Source organism: Gossypium raimondii, chromosome 4 (assembly GCF_025698545.1).
Source record: "Gossypium raimondii isolate GPD5lz chromosome 4, ASM2569854v1, whole genome shotgun sequence".
Taxonomy (NCBI): Eukaryota; Viridiplantae; Streptophyta; class Magnoliopsida; order Malvales; family Malvaceae; genus Gossypium; species Gossypium raimondii.
The window spans coordinates 50,309,316-50,327,424 of NC_068568.1; the positions used below are offsets into that span (position 1 = coordinate 50,309,316).

General features: G+C 36.5%; 1 protein-coding gene and 1 pseudogene across 1 annotated transcript; both read left to right on the forward strand.

The window, feature by feature from the left end:
- Window positions 1–7,555: 7,555 nt before the first annotated feature.
- LOC105771728 (uncharacterized) lies at window positions 7,556–8,857 on the forward strand. The gene is made up of 2 exons (XM_052629293.1): window positions 7,556–8,020; window positions 8,111–8,857. Exons 1-2 carry the CDS (start codon window positions 7,556–7,558, stop codon window positions 8,855–8,857), a joined length of 1,212 nt encoding a protein of 403 aa, XP_052485253.1.
- A 3,568-nt stretch (window positions 8,858–12,425) lies between these two features.
- On the forward strand, window positions 12,426–16,940 carry LOC128040515 (uncharacterized; annotated as a pseudogene).
- The last annotated feature ends 1,169 nt before the right edge of the window (window positions 16,941–18,109 follow it).

The following is an 18,109-nucleotide window of genomic DNA, read 5'->3' on the forward strand; positions in this document are numbered from 1 at the left end:
TTGAAATGAAATTTTGGTTGAGTGATAAATTTGTTTAAATCTCACCATTTGCATGTTTATTTAGTTTTTATTAAAATGAAAAACAAAAATACTCTTAAATCGTATAACTTATTTTAATTAGGAAAGATATTTTTATAATTTTCTAATGAAATTGGTGACCTAGTTTAAGGTGGCACTAACTCACTTAAACACTAAATAAATAGTATAAATAACTATAATATATAACAACATATCTATTTATATAATAATATTTTATAACTACCAAAACCTATAACTATTATTAAAATTCCTATTGCAACCTAACTTTGTAACTTTAAAATTCTTAAAACATTGTAATAGAATTGTTAATTGAAAATTGTAAAAATTATAATGCCAATATTATTATTAGTTTTAATTTTTTTATGTCAAAATCTATTTATATAAAAATATAAAATACATAAAAAAAACATAAATATTATAATTTTATTTTTTGGATTATAATTTTACAATTTTAATTAACAATTTTCTAAAAATATTTACAAAGTTCAATTCCATAAAGACTAATCTGATTAATTTTATAAAATTTTATATTAAAAATAATACAAATCTGTGAAAATAATAAAAGAAGCAAACAAAATTAAAATTGAATAAACCAATAAGATGAAAGCTCCAACTTCAAGCACGATTTTGACTTTGACTTAGAATTGATCTTAGACAATAATAGATTTTCTCCTCCAATTTATAAGTCAATTATAGTGACGAGGAACAACATCAAATCACCAACCTTTCTCTATGTAAATTAACTATTGAAACTGTTTGATAGTTAACTTTTACCAAGCAAATAACCTTAAAATCAACTATCACAAATTTTTTGGCAAGTCTTGCAAACTAGAAGGACCCGACAAATCAACAACCTCAACTGCGTTGGTCATTTAAACTTGATTGTTAACTCCTTTAACAGATCCAACTATTCATTCAGTTGGTCACATCAATTTGTTCTTCAGTGAGATGAATATGACAATTACGGATCGTACCAATTCACCAACTGTATGCCGTCTAACACAGAATCAAGGGTCCCTTCTCAATTTTGATATTAAAATAATATTGTGAAATGACTAAATCTATCTCATAAATTGAAAAATTAATCAATACAAAATTAGAAAAATATATATACGATTTAAGGTCTCACAATTCAAACACCAGATTAATTATCAACCTAAAGCTAGAATTGTTCTCCCACAAATTAGACAATTATTATACCTAAATAGAAAATAATAAATTAAGTATCAAAATTAGCAAAACTCATGTCCAAAATCAATTAAAATAAATCATAAAAATATGTCAATCAAGTCTATAAAATTCCCCCATTTAATCAATGCTTGTACTCGAGCATTTCGTGCATTCATCATCCAAGCATACCACAATCATCCAAATCAATTCAATTTCCACAATTCTTAATTCAATCCAGCAAATACATCGATTCACAATTTAATTAAGCACACATTTACCAAATAACGTCAATTTATGCTAAATTGCCAATACACTAAAATTGAACAAAATTTACATAACTCCCATGTCATACAATTAATGATCAAATTAGTCAACTAACAATTTTCATTAATGGAAGGGACCAATTGATTTTTTTTATTGAGATTTTTTTTACCCTTTACCATTTTATTAATTTTATTTTATTTAATATTTTTTAAATTTTAATAGTGTTTTACAAATTTATAAAATTTTAATTATTTTTTATAATTAAAAAATTAAGTCTAAAATCAACTTGGACAAAGGGTTGTCTAGGTTCATTCCAGTAAAAATATTTAAATAAAAATTTTATTTTAAAATTTTTAATTCTTTATTTTTTCTGACATGGCAACTAACTTGGCATTGCCACATCAATAACTATCGCAAATATGGAGTGCCACATCAGCATTGTAATAGTAAAAGACGAAAAATGTTAATCAAAAGACTTTTGATATAATTTGAGAGTTTAAAAACTTAATTAAGTGCATTTTTTGCGGAAGGACTTAATTGATTTTTCCCTAAAATTTAAGGGCTTATATACTCCTTTTGCCTTTTCCATTTCTAATCTATCAATTACACTCAAAATGTATATTCTTTCCAACTTTTTATTTTCATATTTTACTTTTACAAATAAATTTTAATTATTATTAAAAGTTAATTTTACTTCTAATTAATAGATTAATTAAAATATCTAGTAATATATAAAACACATTATTTATACGTAATGTACAAATTGGCATAATGTGTTTTTTATAAATGTATAATTGCAAATTATTTATACATATGTCAAATTGTAACTTTCAGCTCTGCTAGTAACGAAACACAATCACAAATAATTAGTTGATGAAATTGTAATATTTTTATACTTGAATGACTAAATTGGAAATTTGTGCACAATCATTGATTTATTCTAAATAAACACTATGTCTTATAGAGGCGAAGTTTAAAAAAATTGAACAGCTGAAATTTAATTATATATTTTTATGATCGTAAAAATATAATTTTATTATTTTGAAAAAAAAAATATAATTTTATAATTATTAATTTAAAATTTTATAAATTATAAAAAAAATCTATTTATAGAATCTAGTCCCTATCGGTCCTTAGATCCGCCCCTCAGAACTGATGTGTACATGTATATACTTTTGTGTCATCATAGGAAAATCCAGACCCTTTGTTCATGACATAAGATTGGCCCTGGAAAGTGATTGGCAGCCATTTTAGTCCACAAAGAAGCTGATTAGACATGTCAATGAGCTCATGCTGGAATACACAAACATTTCGGCACTTCAACTTTGTGCTGTTTTGTCATCGACCCATTTAAGGAAAGGCCAACTTTTAGTTGAAATTATCTATTTTTGTTTTTTTATAAGGTTTAACCATTTATATTATATATTTTTATTAGAATTAATACTTAGATTATACTATCAATACTCAAATCATCTTTAGAATATTACATCGGTTAAAAAATATTTTATGGTATAACTTGACAATAATAGGGTAATCTTTTTTTTTTTTGTTAAAAGTAAATAGAAGTAAACTTCTAATTACACGATTCTACCGTGAGAGTTTGTCATTATTCCAAATTGTTGAATATCATTTTCTAGTAAAGCTCGAACACACTCAGGTGGCTCACCAAATTAACACTTCACATTCAAAGCTCCAGTCGACATCTTTGCTATGAAGTTTGCAACCTTGTTTTGCTCCCTCGGTACATGCCGAATCTACCTTGTCATTCCTTCAAAATCATAGTATGTATAAGTCGAACTTCTGAAAGATTACTATCAACCACATACCCATTGCTAGCCACATCGATCAAGATAGGGTAATCTCTTTTAATCTTATTGATAAACCTCAAGAGTATACATAATATTTATATAGCAGTAGTCACGTAGGAATAAGAAAGATATATAATATATTCCTAAATATACACCTAAAAGATATACAATAATATACAATAAATTTAAGTATTTTTAAAAGATAATATCCATAATATTTTAACACCCTCCTCAAGTTAGAGCATGCAGATTATAAATGCCCAACTTGCTGAGAAGGTATTCAAATTGCAGTTTACTAAGTGTCTTTCTAAAAATGTCAACCAATTGAACGGAGGTCGAAATATAAGAAGGTGCAATCAATCAATCCTGGATTGCATCCTTAACAAAGTGACAATCTGCTTCAATATGTTTAGTACGCTTGTGAAATACAAGATTCTGTGCAATATGCAATGCTGATTGGCTATCGCAAAATAAATGAATAACTTTAGAATGATAAACACCTAAGCTCAATAGTAAGGCCTTCAGCCACTTGGCTCACAAGTGACGAAAGTCATAGGCCTATACTCAGCCTCAGCGGAGACCAAGACACAGTATATCGTTTCTTAGTTTTCTAGAAAATTGGAGATTGTCCTAGAAAGACAAGCCAACCAGTAAGCGAATGTCGGGTTAACAGACAAGCAGCCCAATTCGAATCACACCACCCCTTTAAAGACAAATCACTATCAAATCTCAATAGAATCCTTTGGTCATGAGAGCTTTTCAAGTATTGGACAACACGCAGAGTCATATCCCAATGCTCGTGCCTTAGCTCATGCATAAGTTGAGATAAGATATGAACCGAGTATGCTAAATCAGGTCTGTTCACTGCCAAATAAATCAAACAAACCATTAACCATCTGTACGACTTGGATCAATCAAAATCGCCCTTATAGCATGCATCAGTCTATGATTTTGCTCGATTGGAGATCCTGCGGGCTTTACTCCCAAAAGACTCGTCTTTGAAATAATATTGTACGGGCCCAATTTTACCCTGGCCTTAACCACAAAACACAAAATAATAAACAAAATTAAAATAAAATCCATAACACAATAGAGGCCCAAGATGGCAAAACCCTAGCCCAATTCAGCTCACAACCAATGACCTCGGTCAGACGTCGTCTCCTCGTGCCTTCATGGCCAAGACGGCCGCCAAGCACGACCAGTTTTGCACCAAAAAGGCTAGGTTTATTCTTCCAATACCCGTTGACCTCACCAAAATCTGCAAACAAGAAACAAGGAAGACAGACATAGAAGCAAGAAAAAAGAAAACAAAAACAACATGTAAATCGGCTATAAAAGGCCGCACCAACCATGTATCAAAAGAGGGAGATTTCATAGAGAATCTAATACAAAGAAAAATCAGTTCAAGGTTGACATTTTTAGTTTTTGTTTTTGCTGTTATACTGTTTCTATATTATTATTATTACTATTATTATTATTATTCTACATACAAAGATAAATAAGTAAAGAAAAAAGAGAAAACCGCAGTGTTCTCCGAGCTGATCACATAGAAATCTGGTGAGGAGCCACCTCCGATGATAGGTGGCCGGAAGCCGAACGGTTTCTGGAGGGGGATTTTTGGTTTTTTTTATATTTTTTCACTCTATTTATTTTCACTTATTTTCATTTTTATCAAAAATACGAAAAATAAAAAGAAAAGAGCAGAAAGGAAGGATTTTTACCTTCATCGGTAGGCCTCCGGTGTAAAAGCCTCAAAATCGAGCTCTACTCAAAAGAGGAGCAAACAAAGGCCGTTTTGTTTTTTTTTTGCCATCATGACGGCGGCGCGCCGTCGCCGGTGGTCGATAACCAACGCCATGGTGGAGGAGGAGGTTTTTAGAGAAAAGAGGAAGAGTTTTGATTTTTTTTTTAGGAATGGGGCTTAATGAAATTTTTAATGAAATTTGGTTTAAATACCCAAATGAAAGCAGCTGCTTTTGGCTCTGTTTCATTCGGCCTCAAACGACGCCTGTTTTGCGCTACCCATGAGCGACCCGACCCGTCCAGACCAGGATCCATGCGTTTTTAGGCTAAGGGTATATTTACCCTTTAGCCCTCCTTATTTCTCCCATTTTATAATTTAGTCCCTTTCATTAGGTTTATTTTATTTTAATTTTACCCTAAAATCTTGTTCGATTTCATTTAAGTCCCTCAAGTTCTACGTTTTGGTGGATTGGGATATTTTTCACCTCGGTCCTTCTTCTTTCAAGCGCGTCACTGATTAATCCTTTACTTCATTTCTTTTTTTATTTTTCCTGTGATTTTGTTTTGTTTTCAATTTAGTCCATTTTTATTATTATTATTTAACTAATTAGTTATTATTATTATTATTGTTATTATTATTATTATTATTATTATTATCATTTACTTATTTATACTGTTTTTAGATTTGTTATATATATATATATGTGTACATACTTATATACATACTTACATATTTCTAATTTTCATATATGTATATACTTACATTTTTATATATACGTTAATCTATATACATGTATACATACATATTTTTATAGTATGTGCAGCATATATGTTTTTTAGTTATATATATATATATATATATATATATATATATATATATATATATATATATATATATATATACCTACCTTTATATTTTATATATTTCATAACTTTATATATATACATTAGTATACACATACATATTTACATATATATTTACGTACATAGATTTTTCACACTCTCATAATTTTATGCTTACGCATATATCTTTTACCTTTTATAATCTTATTCATTTATTTATTTATTTCATTTTCATTATTGATTCGAATGAATGCTTTAATTTTACTTGCTTGTATACATTATTGATTTGTACTTTTATTTATCTTATTTTTGTTGCAATTGCTAGTATTATTTTTACACTATTGTATCCAATATCGCCTTGTTACGAGTATTAACATCGTGTTTTATTAGATTAATTTATTTCAATGCATAAGCTACAATTTTTGAATAAGCAAAATCTTGTGTTTGGATTTGAGAATATCGTACCTAACTCACTTTGGGTCTCGATTTTCACAATAAATCTAAATACACGAATCTTTTCAAACTCAAGTTCTAGATGATCTCCGGCATTAAAAAAGATCGTGTCCTAACTTACTGGGCATGATCCCTTTTCTAAACCCGAGATAATTAAATATCTTTTCTAATAAATTTTTGGCATTTATTCTCGTATCGAGAATTCGAGACATTGTGTCCTAACTTACTGGATATGATTCTTTTTCTCGATTAACGTGAAATATGCCTATTTTCCCAAAAAAATTTAACATTTCAATAAAGTATTGTATTTTTAAATCTCTTTAAAGTTTTCAATTTTCGACTTCAAGACATTAAGTAATCAACTAGGTACCAATTTTGGGCGTTACGAGGGTGCTAATCCTTCCTCGTACGTAACCGACTCCCGAACCCATTTTTCTGAATTTTGTAGACTAAAACCGTTGTTTTAATAAAATTAAATTGTTTATTAAAAACAACCCCTTTTACGAGGTGGCCCGATCACACCTCACAAAAAAGGATTGGTGGCGACTCCCGTATTCGTTTTTTAAAACCCAAGTCGACCCCATTTTCAATCAAAAAAATGGTGTCAACAGCTTGGCGACTCCACTGGGGATCAAAAAAATAAGAGAGTCGAGCCATTTGTTGATTACTTTGTCTTTTTGTCAAAGATTGAAAACTTGATACGATCCTTGTGTTGCATTTCATTCGTCTTTATTTCAGTCTTTATCATCTTGTTTATAATTACTGCGTTTAGATGTATATTTCTGCACATTGTATTGCATGACCGTTGGTCACACCTTTTAAGTGGGAGTGAGAAGCTACGCCTTCGTGAGGTTTTCACCTCCGCATGGGATAGTGAATCACTTCCGGGATACATCTGTACCTATGTCTTCGTGAGATTTTCATCTCCACATGGCCATAGGAAATGTATTCCCGAACCGAACTCATCCGTATGAGCCTATAATGGGTGAGGATTGAGGAATCACTGGTTCAGTACCCTTACTTTAGAACCGAACCACATGTAGTGAGCCATAGGAACCCACCTAGATGGAACTCCGCCAAACCTTAGCTCTTACCCAAATGGATGCTTTATTTATCATCATTTACTCTAGATATTGTTCTGTGTTTAATACTGATTTGTTTGTTTGTGATTGCATGGCATTTTCATTATAAAAGAGGTGTCGATTCACGTTCAGTATCTAGATAGAAAGCTTATCATGGAAAAGGGGTTTCTTGATAAAGTAGATGATAATGCGGCTGTGCGAATATGGGCTGAGACGACACAACGAGAGAAAGGTGATAGTCTTACCACGGGACACATGTCAGAATTGTGGGATTTCGCCCGTATCAGTGTAATCCAGAATGACCTTCGAGAAATGAAAGAAGTCTGGGATCGATGGGATGTCGAGACCAAGCAGCTGTTCTATTGCAACTACGGTGACCTGCCTTATCTGCTCAGTGTCAAAGTGGACAAGTATTTATTTCGAGCCCTTGCTCAATTTTGGAATCCCGCCTATGGTTGTTTCACTTTCGGAAAAGTAGACTTGACGCCTACTGTAGAGGAGTATACGACCTTGCTTCGGTGCCCAAAGATTCAAGTCGACAAGGCTTATTCTAGAGCTGCTGGGGCCCTTCCGTTATTAAAGAAACTAATGAACATTACTGGGATGAGTGAGCAGTGGGTTGCTGCCTGAATCCAGCAGAAAGGCGATAGTAAATGCATTCCTTGGAAAAGCTTGCGAAATTTGGTGCTGGTACATCTTGATGTAAAGAAAAGGGTCGATGTCTTCGCTTTAGGTATCTACGGATTAGTGGTCTTCCCCAAAGTATTAGGACATATAGACGATGCCGTTTCTGATCTGTTTGATCGGCTTGGTAAAGGGGTTACTCCCGTTCCGGTAATACTGGCTGAAACTTTCAGATCTTTGAACGCATGCCAGAGAGCTGGAGAGGGAAGGTTCATTGGATGTGCTCAGCTCTTACTAGCATGGTTTCATAGCCACTTCTGGAAAGTAGAAAAGATCTCTTATCGGGTATTCTCTGATAGCTACTCTCCTCTAGAAGAATTGGTAACCACGCCAAGACGGGATGACGTTTCAGAAGAAAAGTGGATGGCGATACTCCAGAATCTCCGAGATGAAGATATTGAGTGGAGGGCTCCTTGGCTAATTCCTGATGAGATTTTATACAGGTGTGGAGATTTTGACTGGGTTCCTCTGCTCGGAATATGGGGAGCTATCGGATATGCTCCTCTGCTCGTATCAAGACAATTCAGATCACGACAATTCATACCAGCAACACAAGGGTTGGCCCATTGTGAATTTTCCTATAAGGAGGACAATTACAAGAAAAGGGTTCGAGAAATGTCTAATGCCTGGAACCAGACTCACCGAATGAAAATATTAACTGTGGGACCGGTGATGACCCCCGAGTATAGTCAGTGGCGTGATCAAAGGGTCAACGATAATATCCCAGCATCAAGTCCAGAAACTGCTCAATCTTTAGAGGAGCACCTATAAATATTGCCCTCAGAGATAGAAATCATCAAACAAGAATTTGAAAAGAGGAGTTTAGAGTTAGGGAAAAAGATAGAGCAACTAGAGGAAGAAAAACTACGATTAGAAATGGATGTGAACATTCAAAGACCGGAGGCCGACAAATTGAGAAAGGGAAAGAACAAGGCGAAGAAGATTTAGACGACCAAGACGGACTACAAGAAGTGCGTGAGGTCTATAAGAAGCTGCGGCTTGGGTAAAACGCTTGAACAATGGCGACAGTGAAATTCGGGAGGAAAAAAGAAAGTTAATCAGTGGGAAAAGAAATTTCAAGATACTCGAGCTCGAGAAGTTACTTTGGGAGAAAGTCTACTAGTCTGCCAAAATGAGAAGACGGAGTTGAAGGTCCGAGTAACAGAACTAGAAAGATCGCTTTACCAGTACCGTAGTCGTAATTCTACGGTTGAATTAAAGGCAAGCTTAGACAAAATTGAAGGATTAAAAAGACAAGTAGGAGAGCTCGAGGATGCGTTGCAAAATAGTAAACTCTGAATAGAGCTTCTGGAAAAAAGTAATGAGCAGTGGCAAGGGCAATTTCATCGATCTCAAGATCAGATTAGAGAAAGAGATTATATTATGGGCGAAGCGGTGGCTCAAGTACGCGAAGTAGCTGATCATTTGCAGACCCTAGCAGTTCAGGCTGATTTATTAAGTTTGAAGTACGAGTCGGAGTCAGACCGGGGCCGTGAATTAGCTTGGCTTCTTAGAAAGGTTAAGGCTTTGAGCGTGAGAGCAAAGCCATATATGTAATCTGTTTTATGTAAAGAAACTTCTTTTCTAGTAAAGTTTTCTAATGAAGTTGAATTAGAATCAGTGCCTCTTTTCGCATTCTTTTCATGCATTGCATCACATCATATGCATTAATGACCATTAAAGAACCCTAATCGAGTAAAATTATTTCAGTTAACCTGGAAAACCAACAAGGTTACGGCACCCGAGCTAAGTCAAAAATTATGGACCAAAGACTGGAAAAGCTAGAGCGACTTCAAAAGGAAATGCAAGACCAGTTGCAGGCGCAAATGAAGGAGCAGATAGAAAAGATTCAGCATGACATAGAACAAAAGATGCAGGAGTCTCAAAATGATCTGATAACTAAGATGACGCAATTATTGAAGGGAGTAGATAAGGGGAAAGGACCTGTGATTATTAATGAGGAAGAAAACAATAGCGAACCACTTTATCCTCCAGGTTTCAAGCCTCCGCACGCGCAGGTTCAAACTGAGTTGCATCCACGAAGACCCTCTGTGTCGGTTAGGCCTCATCAGTTCCAAGGCGATGCTTCAATACCAATGAATTTTCAACCCGGAGTGGGCTCTAATCCTGGAGATAGCCCAAATAATATTGCTATCCCAGATCTTGATGAGATGGCTGAAAAGAACAAGGCGAAGGAGGAACTTCCAAAACAACTTGAGGAGAAATGGAAATGGATAGAAGAGAAGTTTAGGGCAATAGAAAGCATTGAAAGCTATCATGGGATAGACATAAAAGACCGAGCTTGGTTAGGACTTGGTGCTACCTTACAAATTTAAAATGCCGGAATTTGAGAAATATAATGGGACCAGTTGCCCTGGAGCCCATATTACTATGTTTTGCAGAAGAATGACGGGGTATATTAATAATGATCAATTATTAATACATTGCTTTCAGGAAAGTCTTACAGGAGCGGTGTCAAAGTGGTATAATCAGCTGAGCAGAACAAAAATCGCTACTTGGAATGATTTAGCACAGGCTTTCATGAGACAATACGATCATGTCTCAGAAATAATGCCTGACAGGATAACTCTGCAGAATTTAGAAAAAAAATCGAACGAAAGCTTCAGACAGTACGCGCAGAGGTGGAGAGAGGTAGCGGTTCAGGTACAACCACCGCTTTTAGAAAAAGAGATGACGACGCTTTTTATTAATACATTGAAGGCCCCATTCATTACTCACATGTTGGGAAGTGCTTCAAAGAATTTCTCGGATATAATCATGAATGGTGAAATAATTGAGCATGCCATTAAAAGTGAAAGAATAGATGGAGGGGAGAATAATAGAAGGGCAGCCCCGAGGAAAAGAGAAAATGAAGTGAATAATGTGAATGCCTACGGTAGGTCAATTACTGTGAATCAACCAAAGAAAGTGGCTGCTAATCAACCGGGATCGTCAAGACAAGAGTCGAGAGCTAGGCAAACTACTGAAAAGCCCCAATTCACGCCAATCCCAATGTCATACAAGGAATTGTATCAGACTTTATTCAATGCACATGTTGTCGCCCCTCGTTACTTGAGTCCTCTACAACCCCCGTATCCAAAATGGTATGACATGAATGCACAATGTGATTATCACGCGGGAATTTCAGGGCACTCAATAGAAAATTGTACAGCTTTCAAGAAGGTAGTGGAAGGACTTATCAAGTTAAGTGTTGTTAAACTTGACGACTCACCTAACGCAGAAAATCCGTTACCTAATCACGCTGATAAGGGGGTGAATATGGTGAGCGAAGGTACGAGTGGAGAAGTCAAGTCGACATTCTTTGAAGTAAAACTCCGTTGAAGCGGGTCCGGAAAGAGATGGCAAAGAGAGGGTTAGTTATTTCAAATTTTGAGGAAGGGTACAGTGAGAAATTATTGTGAATTCCACCATAAAACAGGGCACGAAATCTAAGAATGTGAAGGATTCAGGGCTTTGGTTCAAAGCATGATGGATAACAAGGAGATGACGTTTTTAAAAGAGGCGGAAGAAAGGAGGAGCATATGCGCGACAGAGTCAGGAACAGGAACTCCGAAAATAAATCATCCTGTGATCGTTATCTCACGCCCTAAGGGTAATGAAACTAGGGCTCAGGCAACACCAAAAGTTGTAATTCAAAAACCATTAAATTTCTTGTATAAGGATAGCAAAATGGTGCCGTGGAATTATGGGTGCAATGTGACCATCTTGGGGAAAGAAGCGGAAGAAAGCCAGGAAATAGGTTCTTACACACGCAATAGGAAACGATATGACACTCAAGCAGAGTCGTCCAGGGAAGAGAATTGGAAGAAAGAACAGAGGAAAGGAAAAGCAGCAGGAGTTGAACCATTAGTTAATGAACCAATAAAAGAAGAGAAGGCAAAAGAGTTTTTGAAGTTTCTGAAGCACAGTGAATACAGTGTTGTGGAGCAACTGCACAAACAGCCAGCCCGCATTTCTGTATTAGCTTTACTTCTAAGCTCAGAAATACATCGGAATACGCTTCTGAAGGTACTAAACGAAACATATGTGGCCGACGATATATCGGTAAACAAGCTAGATCGGTTGATCAACAACATAGGCGCTGACAATTTTATCTTCTTCAATGATGACGAAATACCATCCGGAGGAAGGGGTTCTACTAAAGCCCTGCACGTTACTGTCCGATGCAAAGGATACACACTCCCGGGAGCCCTGGTTGATAATGGATCTGCACTGAATGTATTGCCTCTATCCACTCTTGGTCGATTCACGGTGGACGATTCGCACATGAAAGCATGCGAGTATAGTAAGGGCATTTGACGAACAGAAAAAGAAGGTTATGGGGAGAATTGAGGTACCGTTAAGAATTGGTCCTATCACTTATGATGTGGACTTCTTGGTAATGGATATTAGGCCTTCCTACAACTGTTTATTGGGAAGACCGTGGATACACTCATCGGGGGCAGTACCTTCATCATTATATCAGAAGGTGAAGTTGGTATCGGAGGGTCGGTTGGTAACAATAGATGCAGAGGAAGATATTATCGCAATGATGACCAGTGATACACCTTATGTGGACATCAACGATGATGCACTGGAATGTTCTTTTCGGTCGTTAGAATTTTTGAACGCGATGTTTATTGCGGAGGGAAGCAGAATTCCAATACCAAAAATATCCAGGACCACCGAAATGGGGTTGCGATTGATGGTAGGAAGAGGAGCCGCACCAGGGAAAGGACTGGGAAAATATCTTCAGGGAAGGATTGAAGCCCCAATGTTGAAGGAAAAGTTCGATAGTTTTGGCTTAGGATACAAGCCAGACATGAAGCAGAAAAAGAAAGAAATAGAGAAGAGACAAGAGAAAAGAAGGGCACGTTTGAGCGAATATGAAGCTAAGTGGGAGCCTTTAACCTTTCCCCACACATCTACATCCTTTGTGTCGGGAGGATTGATTCATTCTGAGTGCGGAGTGTCCGGTAGCAAAGGTATTGAAGGAATGCTGGAAAATGTTCATATCAACACTGTGGAAGCAGTAAAAAAAAGGACATTGTTGGAGATCCGCCCTTATGAGCAGGGGAGCGAGCTAAACAATTGGACTGCTGAAGAAATCCCTGTAGTCTTTAGGGCTTATTCAGAGTAATGCTCAAAACATCCCTGTTGTTTTGGCCTAGGAACGATATGAAATCTTTTGTGAAATAGGCTTTGGGCCTAAATATCATCATTTTAATGAAATACATATCTACATTCATCTCGATCAGTCACTTTTTTTCCTTTACATATAAATATATACTTTCCATTTGATTAATTGTCTTACAAATAATTTTTTCATTTGTAACTCTTTTGCACAAATATTCATTCATAAATTTATATATTCTTGGTATATTCTTTGGTATGCCTTCATAGGTCTTCAGATATCAACGACATGAGTGATGCTGTTTCAAACACGGAGCCTATTTTTGAGCAAGAAATGTGTTTGGAGGGATCTCACGACTTTGAAAATGACGAAGATTATGGTGTGTCTCCGGACTTACTAAGAATGGTGGAAGAAGAGGATAAATAGATCCTACCTCATGGGGAATTATTGGAAATCGTGAGCTTAGAGGATGGAAAGGAGGTGAAAGTTGGTACGGAAATCACTGCAAAGACAAAACAAGACCTCATTAATTTGCTCCGAAAGTTCAAAGATGTTTTCGCGTGGTCGTACCAAGATATGCCCGGGCTAAGCACTGACATTGTGGTGCATCGTCTGCCCATAAAAGAAGATTGTAAACCCGTTCAACAGAAGCTCAGGAGAATGAGACCTGATATTGTGTTGAAAATAAAAGAAGAAGTCAAAAGGCAATTCGACGCCGGATTCTTACAAGAGGTCAAGTATTCGGATTGGGTAGCAAACATCGTCCCTGTTCCTAAAAAAGATGGAAAGGTATGAATGTGTGTGGATTATAGGAATTTGAACAAGGCGAGTCCAAAAGATAATTTTCTACTGCCTCACATTGATACCTTGGTAGATAACACAGCGGGCTATTCATTGTTTTCTTTCATGGATGGCTTCTCTGGGTACAATCAAATAAAGATGCATCCTGAAGACATGGGGAAAACCACATTCATTACCTTATAGGGAACATTTTGTTACAAGGTAATGCCCTTCGGATTGAAAAATGCGGGAGCAACATATCAAAGAGCTATGGTGACTTTGTTTCACGACATGATGCACAAGGAGATCGAAGTCTATGTGGATGATATGATTGCGAAGTCTAGAACGGAAGAAGAGCATGTTCAAGTCTTGAAAAAGTTATTTTTGAGATTGAGAAAATTTCAGCTCAAGCTTAACCCGGCAAAATGCACATTTGGAGCCAAATCAGGGAAGTTATTAGGCTTCATAGTTAGCAAAAAAGGGATTGAGGTTGACCCAGACAAAGTAAAAGCAATACGAGATTTACCTCCCCCGCGCACGCAGAAGGAAGTTCGAGGTTTCCTGGGGATATTGAATTACATTGCTCGATTCATCTCACAACTGACGGAGAAATGTGATCCGGTATTCCGTCTCTTAAAGAAACATAATCCGGGTGAATGGGATGAAGAATGCCAGAGAGCTTTCGATAAGATAAAGCAGTACTTGGTTAATACTCCAGTCTTATCGCCACCAAGTCCAGATAGGCCATTGATATTATATCTAACAGTGTTAGAGAATTCCATGGGATGCGTATTAGGCCAACATGATGAGACGGGAAAGAAAGAAAAGGCAATATACTATCTCAGCAAGAAATTTACTGATTGCGAAATGAGATACTCATCAATTGAGAAGTTGTGTTGCGCTTTAATCTGGGCAACCCGAAGACTAAGGCAGTATATGTTGTATCATACGACTTGGCTGATTTCAAAGTTGGATCCTTTAAAGTATATGATGGAATCTACTGCTTTAAACGGGAGAATGGCTAGATGGCAGATCCTGCTTTCGGAATTTGACATAGTATATGTAAGTCAGAAGGCCATAAAGGGAAGTGCGATAGCTGACTTCTTAGCTAGTAGAGCCTTGGAAGACTATGAGTCTTTGAACTTCGATTTTCCAAATGAGGACTTGAAGTATGTGGCGAATACTGAAGAGAAGCCTCGAATGGGTAGCGTATGGAGGTTAAATTTTGATGGAGCTTCGAATGCTACGGGTAATGGAATTGGGGCAATCTTGGTATCCCCAAATGGAGATCATTATCCTGTTGCTAGCAAGTTGGACTTCGATTGTACTAATAATATGGCAGAATATGAAGCATGTATTATGGGCATTCGTGCAGCCATTGAACGAAACATCAAAGTGCTAAGAGTATATGGGGATTACGCATTGGTGATTTACCAACTAAAAGGGAATGGGAAACTAGAGACCCTAAGCTAATTGATTATAGAAAACTAGTTCTCGAATTGGCTGGTGAGTTTGATGATATCACCTTCTGTTATCTCCCGCGAGAGGAAAACCAGATGGCTGACGCATTAGCTACTCTAGCTTCGATGATTCATGTGAATAGACTCGAGGCAATGAGGCCTATTCGGATGAGTATCTATGAGACCCCACTTATTCTTGCAATATTGAAGAGGAGGAAAAGATGATTGTCCTTGGTATCGAATATCCTACGAAGACGTGAAGGATCGGGAGTACCCCAATCAAGCGACAGAGAATGACAAAAGAACTCTGAGAAGAATGGCCATCGAATATGTCCTAGATGGGGAAGTGTTATACAAAAGAAGGAAGGATCAAGTATTGTTAAGATGTGTGGATGCCGTGGAAGCTAAGAAAATATTGGAGGAAGTACATGAGGGTATTTGTGGGACGCACGCCAATGGTTTTATGATGGCCAGACAAATCATGAGATTTGGGTACTATTGGCCCACCCTGAAAGGAGATTGCATAGATTACGCCAAGAAATGCCACAAATGCCAAATTTACGGAGACAAAATACATGCGCCTCCTTCACCTCTTCACGTCATGACCTCTCCTTGGCCGTTTTCCATGTGGGGTATGGATGTTATTGGGCCAATATCACCAAAGGCTTCTAATGGGCATCGCTTCATCTTTGTGGTCATTGATTACTTTACCAAATGGGTAGAGGCTGCTTCATACGCAAATGTCACGAAGTCAGCAGTTAGCAAATTCTTGAAGAAAGAGATTATTTGTCGATATGGAATGCCTGAGAAAATTATATCCGACAATGCGTTAAATTTGAATAATAGCACAATAGCTGAGGTTTGCAGCCAATTTAAAATCAAACATCATAACTCATCACCATATCGTCCAAAAATGAATGGTGCAGTGGAGGCGGCTAATAAGAACATCAAGAGGATCGTGGGGAAAATGACTGAAACTTACAAAGATTGGCATGAGAAGTTATCATTTGCTCTCCTTGCCTATCGAACATCTGTTAGAACTTCTACCGGAGCAACACCTTTTTCTCTGGTATATGGAATGGAGGCGGTATTACCCATTGAAGTTGAAATCCCCTCTCTACGGGTACTATCTAAATTACAGTTGGACGAAGCCGATTGGATCCAATCTCGGTACGATCAGTTGAACCTAATAGAAGAAAAGAGGCTTAGAGCTATTCGTCATGGGCAAATGTACCAGAAACGAATGATGCGAGCCTATAATAAAAAGGTCCGCCCCAGAGAGTTTCGTGAAGGAGACTTAGTGCTAAAAAAGATTCTCCCCATGCAAAAGGATTCGAGAGGAAAATGGATGCCAAATTGGGAAGGTCCCTATGTTGTAAAGAAGGCATTTTCCGGTGGGGCTTTAATCCTATGTGAGATGGATGGCAAAAGTTTGCCAAACCCTGTAAACGCAGACTCCATCAAGAAATATTTCACTTAAAAGGAAAGAGAACCAAAGTGAAAACCCGCAAAGGGCGCTTTGCTTCCCAAAAAAAAAAAACTTTGGAGAGGTCAAGGTGAAAACCCGCGAAGGGCATCTTGAGGCCAAAGGGGGCTTAAGTTGAAAACCCGGAAAGGGTGGCTCAAGTATTGATCGAGTTGGGGCATAAGGTGATGTGACCAGATCAAATTTTGATCAGGGGCATGTGAAGATCTTGCTTTACCCGAACCAACAAGAAATGATATGCGACGTCTTGGAGCATTGACAGAGTATTGCAGATCTCCTAAACACATGTCAAACTCCGAATGGTCTTCAGAAAGTTTGTACAGAGAAATTCAAGCTGCGATAACTGGGGCACCTAGTTCTTATTCTATTTATATGTATATTCTTGAAAATACGTTTTTCTTTTTGCTAAGATACACATTCTCAATCCACTTCTTTGTTATCTTTCTTTCACTATCTTCGATGTTTTATTTCTTTTTGATTTATGATCAGAACCAGCTTTATTCTTGTCCATTGTTATGACCTTTTGGCAAACATGTCGTATGGGCTAATAAAACTTTCACAAAGGAAGTTTTGCATATTACTCTGAAAAGTTTCTAAATAATATAGGAACCCGAGACAAGACAATTGTTTAGAACACCAAATTTAGGAGTTGAAAATTTGAGAAGGAAGAGTCTAAATTTAGACTTTCTCCTTGGATTATGTTGTCAAGTGCATTGATTGAACAAAATGACAAGGAGTAGCGTTAACAAAAGCTTAAATAAACAAGCAAGCAATGATCACCAAGCAATAGGAAGAAGTTTCCTTGGAGAAGAATTTTTTTTTATAAGCATTTGGTATGACATCATTAGAATGGTATAAAGGACCAAAGAATTTCACATTATGTATCCTCAAATAGTGAATGAGAAGATTGAGGAAAAGCCACATATTTTTACCCTTGGATTACGGTGGAAGAATGATGGTATAAATTCTTGTGCCCCAGTGGATGAAACTTTAAGGTTTACAATGGGAGGCAACCTGGCTAATTGTTTCTTCAGAAAAGCCAGTCAGGCGAGAAGGCGTTGTAGCACGTCAGTCGCAAAGCTTTAATGAACTTCGAGAAATGAAAACCTAAGCGGGATCATTCTCAAAATAATAATAATAATAATAATAATAATAATAATAAT

Excerpts from the sequence above, each read along its gene's own strand:
- LOC105771728 (XM_052629293.1), top strand. The coding sequence starts at position 7,556 with ATGGAAAAGGGGTTTCTTGATAAAGTAGATGATAATGCGGCTGTGCGA. Across the intron at positions 8,021-8,110 it reads CTGGGATGAGTGAGCAGTGG|AAAAGGGTCGATGTCTTCGC; the intron begins GTTGCTGCCTGA and ends CTTGATGTAAAG.